Source organism: Lathyrus oleraceus, chromosome 6 (genome assembly GCF_024323335.1).
Source record: "Lathyrus oleraceus cultivar Zhongwan6 chromosome 6, CAAS_Psat_ZW6_1.0, whole genome shotgun sequence".
Lineage (NCBI taxonomy): Eukaryota > Viridiplantae > Streptophyta > Magnoliopsida > Fabales > Fabaceae > Lathyrus > Lathyrus oleraceus.
The window spans coordinates 101,860,120-101,881,435 of NC_066584.1; the positions used below are offsets into that span (position 1 = coordinate 101,860,120).

The 21,316-nt window shown below is 34.9% G+C and overlaps 1 protein-coding gene across 1 annotated transcript; it reads left to right on the top strand.

Moving 5' to 3' along the window:
• The first annotated feature begins 9,272 nt into the window (after nucleotides 1-9,272).
• On the top strand, nucleotides 9,273-11,816 carry LOC127097948 (60S ribosomal protein L4). Its single transcript, XM_051036446.1, has 2 exons — nucleotides 9,273-10,500; nucleotides 11,516-11,816. The coding sequence occupies exons 1-2, from the start codon at nucleotides 9,397-9,399 to the stop codon at nucleotides 11,627-11,629; spliced, it is 1,218 nt and encodes a 405-aa protein (XP_050892403.1). The 5' UTR covers nucleotides 9,273-9,396; the 3' UTR covers nucleotides 11,630-11,816.
• The last annotated feature ends 9,500 nt before the right edge of the window (nucleotides 11,817-21,316 follow it).

Genomic DNA, 21,316 nt, shown 5'->3' on the forward strand with positions numbered 1-21,316 from the left:
TCCTGAATTTGTTTTGAACAATATGAGTAGCTAAACCTCTCAATGCTAGGGGATTGTTCCTGATTTGGAATTGTAATGATTATGAGTTTATGATTGTATTTATAATATTATTTTTACGGTAACCTTTTGATGTGTTTAATGCTTTCTCTTTCGGACCAATCGAGATTGTTGTATGGTTATCAATTAGGTTGGACCGTGATTGATAAGGTTTTCATAAGATTACTCTGCAGTAGATATCACCTAGGACTAGGGGTACTCTGTATGAATCAGAGCATTCTTGATATAATAAAGCTTAACCTCACCCTAATTGCATATGGACATAGAAATCATGGTAGAAAGATTAAAGGTTTTCTCACCGAGGACTTGAGAGAAAATACCCTTGAGAACTGATAGTAATTGATATTTGTTGATGCAATAGTGACTCAGAGTTGTTACAAGGACAAATCATACACCTTCCCTGACATTGTTCCTCATACCTTGTAAACCCTTATTTTTACAGTATTATTTTCTTTTGCCTTTATTTTTATATTTGAATCTAAAAACCCCCAACCATAGTTTTTGTTTAATTGAATGATAATTTAAACTCGACATTGACTTGCAGTCCTTGAGATCGACATTTGGGGAATTTCCCCTTTATTACTATAACATGCAAAATAGTACACTTGCTATTTTTTCGATCAAAGACCCCATCCAAATATGTTATGAATTTTTCAACAAGAAAGTCCACTTCTCAAAGAACATAATCAGTCAAATAAAAAATTCCAAATACAAAGGAGAACTAAGGTGCCCAACTCAATATAAAAGGATAACACAACACAAAAAAACTACCCCTAATGTCCTTTTAGAAAGCTAACCCATCTACAAATAAGAAAAAATAAAACATAGGTGTATGTGTTTAATCCACACCATGGAACATATTCAATTTGGATAGGTGCCTGTGAAAATAATAATGGCAAGAAACGTATATGAGTCCACTCACTCTATAAATAAGGAATTCAACCTCATATATGATCACTTAATCAATTATCCTATTCACTATCTTAATGCAATTTTTCATAAATTTATATCAGAGTGTCTTTTTTGCTACATCTCCCTCACTTGGAAAAGGAACGAAGTTGATAATACCAATAAATCATAATTAATGACATGAAGGTCAAATCATCATAAGTTCCACCACGTAAGTTCACACAAAACATTGACGCCAATTGTGGAGCTTGGTAACACTTAATCATACCACTGAATTCCATCAGAAGTTGAAAAGGTTATTTCATAATTATCTAATAGAATTTGTCTGTAATTGTTTCATTATACAATGATGAATATATACAATGATGACAAGTCATGGTTGATTCATCAAGATAATTTGTTAATCAATATACATCAATACATAACTAAATATAAAAGATGTTACTAATTGATACAATGCATATTTTATATTCTAATATGCCCCTGTAGTCGAAACTGAAGGTTGACGAATGTTGAGACTATCTCTTAAGTCATCAAATAATTGGAGCAGAAATCCCTCTGTGAAAACGTTAGCTATTTGGTAACAAGATGAAACATGTAGAACACATATTTGACCTTTAACAACCTTTTCATGCACAAATTGGACATCTATTTCAATATGTTTTATGCGTTGTTGTTGGATAGGATTACCTGACATGTAGACAAAATTAATGTTGCCGTAACAGACTAGAGTGGCTTTCATGACCGAAGACTAGAGTTCTAACAGTAAGTTTCGAAGTCAACACGATTCTACAACAATATTAGCAACACCATGATACTCTGCTTCATCATTAGAACGGGATAAGGTTGGTTGTCTTTTTGCAGACCAAGAGACCAAATTATCCCTAAGAAAGACACAATATCTAGACGTGGATCTTCTAGTATTTGGACAACCTCCCTAGTCAACATTAGTATACAGGTGAGTGTATCAACTGGGAAGGAGAGATATGGAGACCATGGGTAATTGTACCTAATAATTCGTTTCAACGCATACATATGATGTGTTCGTAGATCATGCATAAAGAAACACACTTGTGAAAGTTAAATATTGAAATTCTTCTACAAGGCTTCGACATTCAGAGATATCATGATATGGATTACCTGAGGTTGAGAGTCCAATAAGCTTTGCTTTAGTGTCAACCGAGGTAGAAACTGGTTTGCAAGATGACATGGCAGATCGCTCAGTTATCTCTTCGACATATTTATGTTGAGATAGAAGTATATCACTTGAGTTTCTAGTAACCGAGATACCTAAAAAGTAATCGAGATGACCCAAATCTTTCATAGCAAATTCAGAACTGAGTTTAAACATGATGAACTGGCGAAGAGAATCAGATAAGGCAGTAAGAATAATTCCATCTACATAAAGGAAAATGTATGTTATGTCATTGCCATTGCGATAGATGAACAATGAATGATCGTATGTATTATGTGAGAAGCCCGAGGTAGTAACAAATTCGACAAAACATTGATACCATGCGCAAGGTGCTTATTTAAGGCCATACAAAGACTTCTTTAGTAAGCATAAATAATCAGGATACTAAGGATCTCGAAAACTAAGAGGTTTATGCATATAGATTATTTCATTAATGTTTACATGTAAGAAAGCATCTTTTGACATCTGTCGCAACCTGAAAAAAAGGAAATGCGAAAAAACAACCGGCGAGAAAGAAATGACAGAAGAGTCGCCACCGTGCGTTATTTATCCCAAAGAAGGGAAAGGAAACGCTCGAAGTAAACCTGGAAAAAGGAAAGGAAAAGACAAGGTCTCGCAACCAAATCTTGGGTTCGGGAGCCGATTATGCGAAGGGAAGGTATTAGCACCCCTACGCATCCGTAGTACTCTACGGGATCCACTCTTGTTGTTCTTGTCTAAAGGGTGTGGGTTTATCTAATGTACTATTTACTAAAAGAGGGGTCAAAAGAAAATGACTCGCACGGATGTCGCATCCACTGCATACGTATCTCATCTGAATATGAGAATCAGAGTCTTCGTAGTTCGGCTACCTATGGGTTAAAGAGGAGTGTGCTCGCTAAGACATCGCGTCTTATGCCTACGTATCTCATATGGAATGAGAATCAAAGCAAGCCATAGTTCGACTGCCTACGGGTTAAGGGTTGCGTTTTTGGATGAACGACATTACTACGCAATCTACCGGATGCTCGACCTTTGGAGACTTACTCGCCTGTAGTAGAAGGAGTTAACGTGTTCTTAGGAGAAGAAAAATCAATGAGTTGGTTGGTGTTTTAGGGATGCTCATGCAAAAGGGCAGTCCTAGACGAAGGAACCGCACTACCTTAATGGACATGCAAACGGGAGACTATACGAAGCCTAGCAACCCTATGGGGAGTCGATCACACCATACAAAATAAATATGCATAAAGTAAACGCACCAACGAGGGGGCTCAAACATACATGGGTAGGGCTTTAGTCAAGAGGGGTCATATCAACCTCGACAAACAAGCCATGGAATAGGTAATCAAATGGGCTCTTAACCACTGACATTGAACGTCAGGGTGAGCAGATCAAAAGGGTAATGAGGATAAGACCTCATAGCTCTTAACCCTGGCCAGGGTGAGCTCATGACAAAAAATGGGGATTCAGAAAGGTGGAACCCTCTCCACTGACTGACCAGACAAAAGATCTTGGGCTTTTGCTCTGAAGCATCGACACGTAGTGCGAGCATAAAGAACGACACACTGAATAACGGGGGATTGACTACTAATCCCTTTTATCCGTCAATTGCCTCTTTAGGGAGGTCTTTAGCACTGATGCCTCTTCTTGGAGGTCTTTGGGCACAAAAGTAAACAAACAAAAGGAAACATTGCCTCCTATTGAGGTCTTCCAGCTAAGAAAGCGGTAAAATGCGGAAAAGATAAAGGATCAAGAGATCTACCACACGGATAAAGATCCGAAGTAACAGCAACTAAAGTAATAAGGAACCCAGAGATCTCTCAAGCTGGCACCATCAAAGAAAGCAAGTCAATACAGGTAATCAGAATAAACCTCCAAATGGTATCCCACAAATAAAGTGGAATGCCAAACAAGCTATCCTTTCAGGAGTCATGTGAGCCCTCACAAAAACTCAACAAACAGGTTAGAGAAACAATATGGGGTGCAACCAAGAGTTGCCCCAAATAATAGAGTCACATGAATCATGCCATTAAAGTTCATAAAAAGCTCACAAAAAGCAACCAAGGGTAGGAGGCCTAAACCTCTTGTCAAACAAATGCATTAAAAGGGTATCAAAAATTTCAGGTTGAAAGTATAAAGTAGTGGAAATAGGGCAAACCTGATTAGAGAGATCGAATGAAATTGAATTGCCCGGTTGGGTTTGCAAAGCAATCTGAGGGTTTATATGAGATGGAATTGGCTCTTTGCAGATGAGTTCCTTTCAGTCTCTGGAGGTTGCTATGAACTCTGTTAGCTCTTCTCTCACTATCTTTTTCCCAGGGTTTTTTGGGAGATGGAAGTCTAGAATTTATAACCTGATTTTTGTGACTTTGTGGGCTCAAAAGAGAGAGGTCCAAGTCCAAGATTTTTCTGTTATATTTTATTTATTTATTTATTTATTTCGGTTTTTTTTTCGTTTTTTTTGTTTTTTTTGTTTTTTTTTCTTTTTTCGAAACGCGTGGGCTTCGCCTAGCGAGCATGACAGTTCATGAACAAACTTTTGCTCCTTCAAGATTAACGTTTTGACTGATGAATAGACCCCATTTGAACATGTTGGAAGTATCTCAAGCCATTCCCTTGTGTTGTCTGATCACCCAGATAGGACCCACAAAGTGTCTTGGATGATATTCAAGCTTCTTGGATCTAATTCCGGTTGACATGATGAAATGCAATATGAAATGTTAAATGACCTAAAAATGAATGCATGAATGAGGGGGGCAAATTTTGAGGTATTACAACATCCAATTGATGTAGACACCATGACGTTGAGATAATAATACTTAGAATCGTTCGTATAGTTACAAGGTATACCACTTGACTAAAAGTTTCACTATAATCTCTACCAGTTTGTTGATTAGATCCATTTCTTAGTGTACGAGCTTTATATCATTCAAAGGAACCATCTGACTTATTTTTATCCTTGAAAATACACAAACTTTAAATGACATTAGCCTTAGTCAGACTTGGTACTAATTCCCACGTCTTATTTTCAATAAGAGCATCATATTCGTCTTTCATAGCCATTTTCAAATTATGGTATTGTAATGCATTAATAGGATTAATGGGCAAATGAGAAATGATGGGTGAATTAGAGGTGTGGAGGTTAAAAAGTTGATGTGGTTTAAAAATGCCATGTTCAGCTCGGGTGGTCACTTTAAGAGATAATGGAGGATTGGCTAGAGAATTAGTAGGTTTGAGTATGGTAGTAGGAGAAGACGTGTTAGACGTAGGGGTCAGTGGAGAATTTGTGTTATTAATGGTATGGATTGGCGTTTGACATGGCGTGGGTGAAATATGTAGTGAGGTCAAGGGGTTGGGTTGGGCTGAGGAGTTGGTTTGTGGGTTGGCCGTGGTGTGTGGCGTGTTAAATGTAGGAATGAGATACATTGGTTGATTTATGGTCAATGTATGTAATGTATGATATGGAAAAGGTTCATCACTTGTGTTAAAAAGTTCATATCATGAGGACTAGAAAGCATGTGAAGTAGAGAAGGGAAACCATTTTCATTCATATCATGAGGACTAGAAAGCATGTGAAGTAGAGAAGGGAAAACCATTTTCATCAAAGATAACATGTCTAAAAATGATTATTTTGCGACTAGATAATTCAAGTCACTTATATCCTCTATAGTTGGGGGAATATCATAGGAAGACACATGATCTTGACCTTGAATGAAGTTTATTTATATTACTGGTAGGGATTAATGGAAAATAGATACACCTGAAAACTTTAAGATGAAAATATGAGGGACAATTTTGATAAAGAATTGTAGTTGGTGTTTGAAGATCTAACCCAGTGTTTAGAAGAATATTTAATAGATAGGTAGCCATTTGAAGAGCATGATGCCAAAAATAAGGTGGTATGGAGGCATGCGCAAGAAGTGTATAAATGATATTGTTTATAATATGAATTTTTATTTCGGATTTTCCATTTTGAGGTGAGGTGTGAGGACATGAAAACCTGAAACTCATTAACTTTTGTACACAAAGTTTATGAAAAGAAGTGTTGTCATATTCTTTACCGCAGTCACATTGAAAATATTTTATATCTCTTTCAAATTATGTTTTAATATGATTACGAAATTGGAGAAAAATGGAGGAAGCTTAAGACTTATTTGTAATAGAAAAATTCCATAAAAAACCATAAAATCATCAAGAAATAATATATAATAATGATGACCACCGGAGCTAAGAGTTGGTGATGTCAAAATATTAATATGCACAATATCAAACATAAATGAAGTGATATAAAAAGTCAAAAAATGGTAGTTTTATTTTTTTTCCAAATTGACAAGACTGACAAACAAAATTGTTCTGAAATTTATTACAAAAATAAAATTATTTCGATGAAGAGAATTATGCCATAAATTATTGGATAAAGTAATAAAAGTAGACGGTGACATGTTTTGAGTGGATGGTATTGGAGTAAGATGATAGAGTTCACCCGAGTTATTACATCTCATTAAAGTCATCCCTATCTGAAGATTCTGCACAGAAAAACCAAACAAATCAAATTCAACAGAAACTTCATTATCAATGGTAAATTTTCGTACATAGATAAGGTTTTTGATTAATTTGGGTGCATGCAAGACATTACTCAAGGTTAAAGGAAGTATGGGAATTGGTTAATAATGCATTGCCATGACCAATAACCGGAATATTATGACTACTACTAACAGTAATATGATTACGTATATTGGAATAAGACTTAAGATCACCTCTGTTTGTTGTCATGTAATATGTGGCTCATGTGTCCATGTACCACTACTCATCAAGAGGAGCCATATATAGAGTGTGCATTACAGGCTAAATATCTATTGGTGTGTATGACGGTTGTGCTAAAGCAACATGTGCCTGATGTGGTTTCTGTCTAAGAATGCTAGTATGGCGGTTTGCAGTGACTGATTATTGCCAATTTCCAGTTGTAGGATATATGCAAGGAGAAGTGGCTTATGACTTCCATTGTGCATCCCAAGAAGGATAGACCCATGTCTGTTATGGAAATGGTTGATTCCACGCCCTTTGTTGATAATGGTGTGATCGCCTGCCTCGACCACCACCATAACATCAGTTCTGTCCACCATAATTGTTCCTTAAACCACCGCACCTACCTCGACTGTCGGTGTTACTGTTGTTGTTACAACTAGCACGAATATGAGAAGAAGCATGAAAATTGTTTTCCTAAGAAGCAATAAACGTTGAGTTATCACTGTTGTGTTATGTGCGTTTTTCCAATACCGTTTCTTCCAAGACAACCATAGACTGAGCCTTGTAAAAGGAGGAAGAGTTTTAAAATGAAAATTTTTAGAGCCAACAGTAGCATATGCATAAGAGAGATTGGAAACAAGTTGAAGTACCACACGTTCGTTTGATACATGTGCACCAACATTAGATAATTAATTAGAAAGGAACTTAATGTCTTGGCAGAATGAGGATGCGTCTAAGAATTATTCCATGACAACACAAGAGAATTCTTGCTATAAATATAGAGCACAATTGTTCTTGTTATCAAATAAATTTTTAAAGAGACGTTCATAGGCTAGTTGTGTGGTAAAGTCACGTTCAATTATGGTATGGACAAGGTCAGTGAATATGATGCCATAAATCCATTGCAGAACAATGGCATCAAAGCATTTCCATAAGTCTGAGTTTCTTTGAGAGACGGGGAGGAAGAGGTAACATTAATATTGGATAGATGAATAATGTGGTAAAGAACCTCATATGCTGGAGCATGAATTTTGAACAACTCAAACCATGTATTATATTGACTCTTTTCAATATTAAGGTTAATTTTAACAAAGTTTGTGATATTGATGACAATAAAGGCATGATGAATGAAGGGATTGATAGTTTTGATAGTGACTTCGATTGGTGTTTTTGATTTAAGAGTGGTTGAACTTGATTAAGAGATGATGATGATGTGGTGAGATAGTAGAACAAAAACAAGGATGTAAGAGATAAAGGTTGACAGTGCGGTTGAAGGTAAAGTAAGAGAGATGCCGACGGTACAACTAGGCTTAGAGGAGGGAGGAAAAAATAGGGTTGTTAAAAAGAATAAGCCTGTGATACCAAAATATAATTTTGTCTCTAATTATTTCATTATACATAAATGAATATATACAATAATATTTAGTCATGGTTAACTAAAATTCTAATCAATATACATTAATACATAACTAAATATAGAAGTTGCTAATAATCGATGTAATGAATATTTTCTATTCTAAAATTATCAACTTTAACCATATTTAAATTATCATTTTCACAATACAATCATAAAAAAATCAAATACAAAGGAAGACTAAGGGATGAAGGGAAAACATAAATCATAATGACTTTCCTTTGTAAATTTATAAACAACAATAGTCCATACGAAAAAAATCAAACAAACATAAACAAAACCTAAATTAGTGTTTGAGACCGTGAGTGATTTTTCATTATTACTTTCTCGTTAAAATTATATGATTCCACCACTCTTTCACTATTATTCTTTCACTATTAGCATCCATAAATTCTTTATATTTTAAGCATTATAAAATCATTTGGATATAATCACTTAGAGATTATTTTTAAGAAACTTAAAAAAAAATAAAAATAAAAACTATGGTTAAAAAAGCATTCAAATTGAAAATTGTACAAGCCAATTTTTTATTTTCAATAACATAGTTTAAAAAAACAACAACATAAATTATTATTTTTCTCTATTTTATTAAATGGATTTTTTCAAAAGTTAATCCAAAGTAACTATTTCATTTTCAACATAAACACATTTTTTTTAATAAATAATTTTGAGAATAACCAACACATAAATACAACTAGAACACCAAAATGATTTTAAAAGAATTATTTTAAACAAACTGCCCCTATATAGAACCAATAAAAATCCACATTGATTTCGACCACTGTTTCTCAAACAGACAATTCAAATTACATACTTCATTAAATCAATTTTGAATAATTTAGATTAATGATTCAACACAGAGATAATGTATTTCTATTTTTTCTTTAAGAAGAAAATAATATTTTTTCGACTTGTTCAACATGTTTTTCACAAAATTTTAAGCCCAAATTGAAATTAAAAAAACTAGCCCAAAACACAATGAGTAACAGAACAAGTGTCCAAAGCCCTAAAATTGTAATATAAATACTCTGAAATACTCAGTAACTCAAAAACCCTAATTCGAGCCTCCATTTCCGGTGCAAACTCCAACCACCCAATGGCCGCCGCAGCTCGTCCCCTTGTCACTGTCCATTCCCTCGAAGGCGATGCCGCCACCGATTCCGCCGTCACTCTTCCCATCCCCGATGTCATGCGCGCATCCATCCGCCCTGACATAGTCAACTTCGTTCACTCCAACATCTCCAAAAACAGCCGTCAGCCTTACGCCGTCAGCCGCAAAGCCGGTCACCAAACATCTGCTGAGTCATGGGGAACCGGTCGTGCTGTCTCCCGTATCCCTCGTGTCGCTGGTGGTGGTACTCACCGTGCCGGTCAGGCTGCTTTCGGTAACATGTGTCGTGGTGGTCGCATGTTCGCTCCTACCAGGATCTGGCGCAAATGGCACCGAAAGGTCAATGTAAACCAGAAACGTTACGCTGTTGTCTCAGCCATCGCTGCATCCGCAGTGCCTTCCCTTGTTCTTGCTCGTGGCCACCGGATCGAGTCTGTCCCGGAGTTTCCTCTCGTCGTCGGTGATTCCGCTGAGGGAGTCGAGAAGACTAAGGAAGCGATCAAGCTTCTGAAACACATCGGAGCTTTCCCTGACGCCGAGAAAGCAAAGAACAGCCATGGAATCCGTCCAGGAAAAGGTAAGATGCGTAACCGTCGCTATATCTCTCGTAAGGGTCCACTCATTGTTTACGGAACTGAAGGTGCTAAGGCTGTTAAAGCTTTCCGTAACATTCCTGGTGTTGAGATCACCAATGTGGAGAGGTTGAATCTCTTGAAGCTTGCACCTGGTGGTCACTTAGGGAGATTTGTGATCTGGACTAAGACTGCTTTTGAGAAACTGGATTCAATTTATGGGTCTTTTGATAAGCCTTCTGAGAAGAAAAAGGGTTATGTACTACCTAGGGCGAAGATGACTAACTCTGATCTTACCAGGATTATTAATTCTGATGAGGTTCAGTCTGTTGTTAGACCTGTGAAGAAGGACGTGAAACGGGCTACTTTGAAGAAGAATCCATTGAAGAATCTTAATGTTATGCTCAGGCTTAATCCTTATGCTAAGACTGCTAAGAGGATGGCTTTGCTTGCTGAAGCTGAGAGGGTTAAGGCTAAGAAGGAGAAGCTTGATAAGAAAAGGAAGAATATCACTAAGGTAAATTCACTCTTAAGCTGTTAATATTAATTTTGTGTAACAGTATTGAATTTAATTTCAGTATCAATTTTTTTCATTTGCATAGTATAGTAGTATACTTTAGATTGTCTATTATTATAATTATACTAAATAGCTGATCATTATTCATATTTAGTAGATTTGTAGGTTGATATATCTTGGTTAAATGTTCAATATGGTCCAGGAATTGTTTGCATGTTACGCCATAGTCTGTAAATTGATGTCATTATTAAATAATCTCTATAATTGGAAAATTGTAATTATGTTAGTTGTACTGTTTTGCTCTTTAATCTAATGCACCCATTTATCATTTCCGAATTATGTGTTTTCCCTAGTCCATAAATTCTGGAAGAACAAATGTGACTAATATTTTCTAATTGTTTGGTTCACTTTTATTATATTGCTAATGTATAGCACTGAAATGATCCAGTACTACTATTTCAAATTTCTGGATCAAATTGAAAATTTACTTATTTGAACTGTGAATTGCCAAATTTTAATGACTTGTCCTATTTGTTGAATTCTTTTAAATTTAATTGCTTAGCCATGTTTTGTGAGACGCTGTACTCTTATGTTTAGATTCATGTACTTCCAATTGTCTGATTATTTGTTGTTTAACTTAGACTGATTTGGTTCTTGATAGAGATGTGTTTAATTTGTCTTTTTGTTAAAGAGAAATACTTATCAAGATCAAATTTTGATTCATTCTATGTCAGGGTTGTAGATATATATAGTCAATTGTGCTTTGATAACTTTGAAATGCAGATAGTAATTAGAATTTGATTCCTGTATTTTAACTGTAAACTATATATTTTACTGTCTATGAAGGATGGATGAAGTTGTATTTATATATGTTGTAGAGAATGTAAACTCTTTATTTGAGCATTCCATGTCTTCTTCCTGTTTCTTATCTTGTCTTAGAATATCTTTTTGTAAATTTTGCCTTTGAATATCTTTGTTCAGTATTAATATTAATGATTTTCATTGTTCATTCCAGGAAGAAGCTTCTGCAATCAAGGCCGCAGGAAAAGCTTGGTATAATACTATGGTATCAGATTCTGATTACACAGAATTTGATAACTTTTCCAAGTGGTTGGGTGTCTCACAGTGAAATTCAGTTTTATTTTCTTGTTAAATTTTGTTCTCTAGACTTAAACTATGTCTTCTGTTTTTGGGTGTTGCCGTTTAAGGATAATTCTGTTGTTGACTTCAGCATATTTATGATATTGTAAGGAATAGCACAGCTTTAATGTTTTAATGTTTTTCTTCTGAATTAAAGATTTTTTCTTGCCTTGTTACTCTCCCCTGCATCTGGATTTTACCCACTTAGCCATATTTTTTTGAACCATTGTGAACAACCACATCATTCTAATGTAGCTCTCGATTGTCCTGTGCTACTTGCTTGTTTCAACTGGAGTAGCAAAATCAGTTGGTAACTGCTAGCATGTTTATGTATTGTTTTGTCTCAACTGTGGAATAGTTAAATACCAGATGGTTATTATGCTGCAACTGCCATATTCAAAGTTTTCCAACATTTTATTTTCTTGTGTTTGATGCTCCCCTAATTGACAGCCATCTAAACTACTCTGGGGTTTTGGAACTTTATATATGGATGAAATTTTGTTTATCTTTCATCAGAATGTATTTTGACTTGTACTAGTATTAGTCAATTGTGTGTGTATGGGTAGGTCTTACAAAAAGAGGGGCAAAAGCTTGCCTGTTATTTTTTAAATCTTAAAATTTACATTTTACTATAAGAAATGCTTACTGTATTTAATCATAATCATTTTCTCTCTTTTCCGTTCTGCAACGATATCAACTGTTAATTTGAGTTTTCTCTTTGGCCTCTTTAGTACTTTTTTATGGGTTAATCAAACCATTGGATTAGGAAAGAAGAGTTGGCAGCCCATAATGAATAGGAGAGAAATTCACCTCTAGAACAGGAGAGAAATTCAGCACTTAAGTACAATTGTTCTTGTTATCAAATAAATTCGGACATTGTATTGGATTTTAGAATAATTCTTTAGATCAATTTGTAGAATTCCATTATTCATTTTGTTGAGACCTAATTTTTGTAATAAGAAACCCACTTAGAACTACAACTCTAACCTAAGGTGACGGTGATATGATTCACTTGAGTTGTGTATAATAATGAATGGGAAAACTTGGATTGTATAAATTTCCTTCTTGTTCAAGATTGGCTAAATTATAAATCATATTAGTGACTTTAATTGGTTAAAAATGATTTTTTCGGTTGGCAAAATTATAGATCATCGTTAGTGAATTTAGTTGGTTAAAAATGATATTTGAAAATGTGCTGTGTGATTATGTGCAACCTTATGAATTGTGAACAATGTCTTATAAATAATGTACTGTGAACATTATTTATAGTGTTGTGTCAATGTGTAAATTGTGATAGTCCAATATCTAGTTGATGATGGTACTTAGTTATATGGATTGAATTATGATATTTTGGTGTAGATGCGGTTATGTATGATTTGGTGATTATGTGTTAGTGATTAAAGCGTTGGGTGTTGCTGCAAACATTCATGACAAAAATTGAATGTGTGTAGTGATAGATGACCACTAAGGATTTATTTAAAGGGTTGGATTTAGGGGTTTCTAAACCAAGGTATTTGGAACAACATTGTAGAATAATTCCAAACGATTGTATGAATGATTTTGTGGTAGGTGTTAATGAAACATTTTCATCCATACATAGGGGACACAAACTCAGAAAGGACATTTCTTAATGTATCTTATATGTTTACTAACCACCACGCGAAAATATTTAAATGTTTTAAGATTCCAAAGATTCTTTTTTGGATGTACTTAAGTTTAAGTTAACATTAAAATATCCCGGAGATGCATCTTCAAACATATGTCGGAGATGTATCTTCGAAACGTTTTGGAGCTTAAATCACACCAGAACCTTCTCCTTTTTTATTTCTCATATTTCTTAAAACCTCTTCAAATTCTCTTAATTTTTTTCCATCACCAAGTACAAATTCAAACAACCAAGGTTAGAGAAACTTCAATCAACATCAGAAACATTATAACACTTAAACAAAGTGAAAAATTGTAAGTTTTTTGATGTTTTGTATAGTTTGAATTTTTGTGTAAATGAGTAGAAATTGACGATTAAGTTAGGAAATGAGTAAAATTTGGATGATTGATAATTTAGACATAATATAAAACATGATATTGGCTGAAAATGATGATCAATGCAATATTTTTTTGGTTTCCATGTCTGCATTGCTGCCATTGACGTAGCTGCTGTGTTGCAAATTTTTTTGAAGATGCATCTCCAGAATTTTTCAACGTTTAAGTTTCCCAACAACGGGAGATGCGTCTCCAGATTTTTCTCAACTTTTTTTCCAATTTTCTTGCTTGTGGTGTTGTTTTCTTGCACTAATTGTCTATTTTACTTTCATTTATAGACATAATGACTGATAAACACGATATACCGAGGCACGTGAGGGTTGCACAACACGCATCAGTGCGGTAGGAGAAGAGTTTAACATGTTTAGGAGGCTCCTGGTCCATCTGGCCATGCAGATCCATGTACTTCTAGGGCTCGTGCTTTTCCTCATGCTTCCCCATCTTCTTTTTCCCGTAAGATACATCCTCCCGCAGGCGTCAGGTTTCACCTATTCAGGCGCTTGAGGTACCCGAGTTGCCAGTGGTACCGAAGGCACCACTACCACCTCCTACTGTTATTGCTGTTGAACCAGTGCCACCTCCGGAGGGTGAGGCAACTACGGATGCTGAGCCAAAGGCATTTGGAGGAGGCTTAGATTTATCACTACTGCCTCTATATCCAGACCATACTGCCAAACATATCTGGGACGAAGAGGTAGGATTAGTTAGATTCATTCTTTTTAATTTACGTCTATTTTAATTGACAAGTTTGTGACATTGATTTTTATTTTTTTCAGGACCATGTTCCGCTGAAGTTTATTAACCATATGTGAAAGATTACTAGCTTGCCTCATCCGAATGAGGATTGGTTTCAGTTTGCTTTGTCCTTATGTGGCCTAATGAACTTGTGCATGACCTGTTATATTACAGTTAACCACATAACTATTAATGCATTCGTGGAGAGATATCACTCGAGACCTCACCATTTCATCTTCTGCTCGGTGAGATATCTATTACACTCGACGATATTTCATGTTTGCTACATCTTCCGATTAAGAGGAGACTTCTAGATCATGAAAGGATTACCAAAGACGAGGCACTCAAGATGATGGTAGACTATCTTGGGGCTGACCCAAGGGAGGCGAATGCGGAGTTGGAGAGGACCATATGGGCTCATGCTAGATTTAAATATCTGAAAAGGTATATACAAGGGAGCTCTAGAGAGCATATCAAACTACGGGTGAGGAGTAGACAGGGCTCCACAAAGCGCATGTTATGAGAGCATGTTTGTTATATTTGGTTGGCACTGCGATTTTTGTGGACAAGAGTGAGACTTATACATATGTCATATACCTACGATACTTCCAGGATTTTGAACGAATCCATACTTCTCAGGCTTGGATCCTCAAGCACTTCCCATGCATCTCCAACTGAGCGAGTGTACCGACTTACTCTTAAGATATGTCGCGTGCTACTGCATTTGCCTCGTTAAGAGGAAACCAGGTGATTGAGTCGTTTAAAGTGTATCTTAACCATTTGTTTATCGAGGACACGCACCTCAACGGCCATGTCGATCACCGTGAAACGCGACAATTTGACGAGATAATACTATATTTTGGATGGTTGACACGCGGATCACGTCTCACTGCTCCTCATCTGCCCGAGCGCCTCCTGCGGTAGTTCGACTACACTTAGACCATTCCTAGACACCTTGTTGTCTTTGCTTCTCTTGCTTTGACACATAGACAGATGGATGACATGTTTGATGATTATGAGAGTCATCTGGTACCGAAAGAGACACATAGTACTATAGCCCCGAGCTACTGGAGCTATGTGGACTGATACATCAAACAGCTCTTCAGGGTGTCACATCCTACATGGTGCATGCTACTCCGGGAGACCCACCGATGTCATCTCATTGGGAGATATTAGAGGTGGAGCAGACACAATTAGATCATGCTGAGGGTGTCTTGCATAAATATCGTCACATTGTGGAGATTGCATAGGCAGACATTGACAGATGTATCTTCTCCGATGGGTCTGATATGAGACAGGTCTTAGATGCCATCATGACAGAGGCACGAGGGGCGTTGATGTATCAGAGACAATGCCAGAGGGCGGGGGGGGGGGGGGGGGGGGATTGATGGTCGAGGAGGCCGAAGAGGCAGATGAGATGTAGTTCGACATACACAATAATGCATTTGTATATAGTAGTAGTACTACGAATTCTATTTTATTTTGACATCATGCTACTTTATCGTTGTTCTCGACTTTTTTTTGACATTTATTGGTCTTTTATTTATATATGACATTTTTGAACCATTTGAATTTATGAACGTCATTTTTTTATATATCGATTGTATGGTTTAAATCTCGTCACATAATATGGTACATTACACTTATAAATCTTCATATAAATACACGTAAACAAAACATAACATGAAACATTCTGTTCTGATACGTTACAGAGATATAACTCCGTAAAATAAACGGAGATGCATCTCCGAAATATTTTAATATTCAATCAGAATTTGATGCATACGAAGATGCATCTCCGAAATTTTAAAACATTTTAGTATTTTCTTATGATGTATAAGTAATCCATAAAATGCATTAAAAATTTCCTTTACAAAATTCATGTAGACACATTATGTGACATATTCAACTAAATAACAATAAATCGTGTACTTTATATTACTGTTAGCTTCATTAATTCAGATCTAAAAATGAGAAGTATATTAATATTAATTAAAATATATAACCATTAAATAAAGGTAAAGAACTTTTAACAGTCTAATATACCACCAGCTATCCAACATATTGAATTGCAAATATATGGCTAATAAAACCATATAATTTATCTGAATTGCATTGAAAAAAAATCTGAACTATTTAAATTTAAATGGTTAATAAATTGAATCATATATTATAAAACTACTAAGCTAATTAAATTTAACTTGTTTAACTAACTGTTTTAAAAATTCAAAATTATTAATTTTTTGTGAAAGTTAATTTATTTTGTTTCCAAAAATAAATGTTTTTTTTTGGAAAATTTTAAAGCAAATTTTTTTTCTCCAAAAATATATATTATTTTTCTGAAAATTAAAAAAACTGAAAATTTTAAAACAATGTTTTTTCTCTAAAAATAGAAAAATGTTTTTTTTAATAATTTTTTTTGAATAGAAAATATTTTAAAAAATTGGTCCTAAAAAGTTTAAAATATAAAAGTGGTTTATAAACAAATTGATTATAAACTAATTTAAAAATACAAACCGATTATAAATTAGTTTAAATTGAATTGAAATTGCTTTAGTAATTAACAACAATTTTATTGAAGTGGTTATCAAAAATTTAATCAAACCATTAATTTGGTTTGGTTTAGTACAATTCATGAATCACGAACACCCCTAATTCAACAATATAATTTAATCTAATATTTTTATTTAAATAAAGTATAATAATTAATTAAATAATTAATTTAATATTTATTTTAATTAATTAATTAATTAAATTAATCCATGATAAAATCCAATACTTTTTTTTTTCACTTGAATGACTTTAGTTAATCATGAAAACACAAGAAAAACAATTTAAGAAATGTAAGATTTAACAACTCAAAAATTGTACCCCATAAAGAAACAAATCATACTTGCTAATTACATATATTTCACATCATCAAAATGGATATGGATTAGTATAGTTTAAATAAAAAGTATATAAACCAAGAATGGCCTAAATATTTAAAATGTTGTAAGAGATATGATTACAAAATTGACGTTATCTCGTGCACATCTCATAAAAATAGGAATAATAATTAAGAAATTAAATATTATAATTCAAACTCTCCTTATTCAAAATATCAAATGATTTAATTAGATCCATATTGATAACATGCCTCTGAATAGTTACAATAGTTAAGCCCTTGGTTAGTGGATCCGCCAACACGTTCTTTTCTTTATAGAAATATATTGAATTTGAGTATGAAATTCAAATATGTTCTCTTTGACAAATAAGAATTTTATATCAAAATTCTTTGAGCTTGAAGAGCCCTTAGTGTTTTGAAAAATGCATATTAGCAATATTGACACAATATATCACAAATACTCTCTCTCTCTCTCTCTCTTATTCTTTATTAACTTTCCTATTCTACATTATTAACTCAATCTTGTTATTCATCCATATATGTATTCTTCTTATTCCTTATTCTCTTATTTTCATGTATGTTGTTGTTATGTTTCACATGATTTTTTTGTATATTGTTGTTGTTGTTGTTGATAAATGTAGATAATCGTTTGTTGACATGATTTTCATATTATTACTTCAATTTCACATTTTTTTTTGTTGCTTATTACTGTTGACAAATCTTTTTCCTTTTCTCTTCTTCGCATATGTTGTTGTTATTGTTATGTATGTTTATAAATTTTTGTTGGATTACAATGTCATATGCTAGTTTATGTTGATGTTATTATTATGTATATTGATAAAGGTATGTATGTTGTTGATAAATGTTGTTGTATGTTGTTGATGTTATTGTTGAAGTTGTTTTGTTTTAAAATCTTCTTATGTTTCAATAACTTATTTCATAAATGTTATTGTTTGTTGTTGATGTTGTTGTTGATAAATATTGTTGTATATTGTTTATGCTGTTGTTAATGTTTTTTTTTGTTTCAAAATCTACTTATGTTGATGTATTATTGCTTATGTTTCAATAACTTGTTTCATAATGTTTAAATTTTTTGCTTGTTTTGACTTGTAGGGATGCCTGTTTCAATAGCGAGGATGAAGCTAAAGTGAGCGCGGTAAACTTGTGTGAAAGACCTAGAATGACATCCATTCAAAATTAACATACGTTTGCAACTATCACTTCAACTTCATCCTCATTTCATTATGGATGCGATTATGGGACATGCGCGTTTCTGAAACATTATATGAGTTGATATGTTTGTTGTATCTTTTATATTGTTTAAGGTTTGTTGTTGATGAATGATGTTGTTAATGTTTGTTTAAAAGATGAGTTTATCATATCTTATGTGGTTTGAGTGTTTTTCCAATCCTTTACCAAATATATAACTTTTCAAATTGCATTAGAAAATTACAATATGATAACTTGTCAAACTGGTCCACAGTAACATCGTATTCCACATAAGCTTGTTCCAATCCCTTCTATAAGGCTTCCCTGTGTGCCTCAGAATTCATTAGTAATGACAACACGAAGTTTTTTGACGTCGTTTGAAGCAACTGCTCTACAATGTTGAATTCACTTCTCTTAATCATACACAAAACCTCATTATCATCATTAGCCTTCAACTTGATGGATTCACAAGACTGACATGTTGGAGCACTCATCATCATTGGCGATACCGATCTGTTTTCTTTCTTGCTGCTACTATTAAATTGAATAACAACCCGCTCAGGGGTTTTGAATACCGGCACAATGACGTTCACATCATCTCTCATATATCTTGACTGTTGAACCTGAATAACATTTTCATCCATCAACCTTTGAATATCTCTTTTAACAATTACACAACCACGAGGGTTAACGCTACAAATGACACAACCATCATGGTCATGTTCACAATGGCTTACCAGGCATAAGTCTTTGTGAATATCCACCATGGACCTACAGATATGGAGCACATCAAATACCCTGAAATTCCCAGGATAGCTGTCTACCATGTTCACAGAAGCGTTGCCATGAGCAGGCAACAGGTTGGCTTTAACATTCAGCGCTTTGTCCTCGAAGGACACCATACCACTCTTGACCAGCTTTTGAACTTCGTACTTCAGAGGATAAAATTTCTCAATATCATGACCAGTGGCTCCCTGGTGAACAACACAATGTAAGTCTGGTTTGAACCACCATGGCAGTGGCTCAGGAATTTGAGGAGGGTTCCTTGGTTGGATAAGATTCTTGACTACCAAGGACGGGTACAACACTGCATACGTCATAGGAATAAAGTCAAAAGAGACATTCTTCCTCTCATAGTTTTGATGATGATTGTTGTTGTTGTAGTGGTACGTTGTTGCAGTTGATGTTGTTGTTAAATAGGAACTGATTGATTGGTTGAATTATTGGTAAAGACTGGAATCACGGATGATACTTGATGTTGATGTTGATGGAACTAGGAATTCTTCCTCACATGAGGCCTCCTCTACCTCCCTGCTGATACTGTTTTAGTTTCTCCTTCTTTCTTTTTGGAGAAGCTCCCACCGTACTTCTTACTTGTTAACGCTTCATCTTTGGATAATCGCCCCTCTCAGACTCTTTCTTCCAATCTCATCCCCATGTTCACCATCTCGGTGAAATCATTAGGGGAACTTGCAATCATACGTTCATAGTAAAATGAACTCAGCGTCTTCAAGAAAATCTTAGTCATTTCTTTTTCTTCCAAAGGTGGACTAATCTGAGCAGCCAACTCCCTCCATCTTTGAGCATATTCTTTGAATGTCTCTTTGTCTTTCTGAGACATCGACCTCAATTGATCTCTATCCGACGCCATATCAACATTGTACTTATATTGTTTGACAAATGCCTCGCCCAAGTCGTTAAAAGTACGGACACTGTCACTGTCCAGGCCTATGTACCATCTTAGGGCAGCTCCAGTCAGGCTATCATGGAAGTAGTGAATAAGCAACTGACCGTTGTCAGTTTGAGTAGACATATTTCTAGCATACATGATAAGATGACCTTAACGGACAAGTATTTCCCTTGTATTTTTCAAAGTCTAGGACCTTGAACTTCACCAGAATCTTGACATTGGGAACTAAACACAGCTCAACAACACTCTTACCAAATAAATCATTTCCTCTTAGGGTCTTCAATTCCTTGCGCAACTCAAGAAACTGGTCCTTCATATCATCCATCTTCTCATAAACATATGGACCTTCAGACGACTCAGACTGGTAAATGGTATCCTCGACACGAGTTAGAGTATGAACAATAGGAGGAGGCATTGACAGGACCAGGCTAGATGCCGACACATAAGTAAATGTTGGTGCATACCCTTCAGGCACAAAATTTGGTGGCATTCCCCACGGGAACCCAACAGGAATGGTAGGAACAGACTGGATAACAATGATGGGTACAAATGATGAAGTAATCTCTGAGATGACAGTCGCGGGAGGTGGATACGGTTGGTTTTGAGCAGCTATCACAGACTCCATCAAGGTTGTGAGTCTGGCAATATCATCCTTCAGATCCCGGTTCTCTTGTTCAAGGTGCTCCATCTCTTAAGTCGATTAGCTCGGGTGTTATAGTGATGAGTCAACTTGGCTAATACGTAGAAGAGTAACTGATAAGACACCTGGTGGAAGAAACATGTTATGTAAATGATGCATGAGATGCAATGTTTTTGATTGTTTTTAATTTCAAGGAACATATGAAGTCTCATTTGCAAATATTTTCAATTAGTAATAACAATAATAATAACAATTCAATTAAACATAAAAATCTCTTTTTATTCATAAACTTGGAAGGATTACACTGAGTACAATTTCAGAAACCAAAAAATATAAATACAAGAGAAAAGGAAACTATCATCCTAAGGATCCCTAGCAACTGCATCAGATGATCTAGATATGGGAGCATAATTCCTTCAGATGCGTCAAATATCTGACTCAAAAGATGTCTTCATCTGAGTCTTCTCAAGGACAA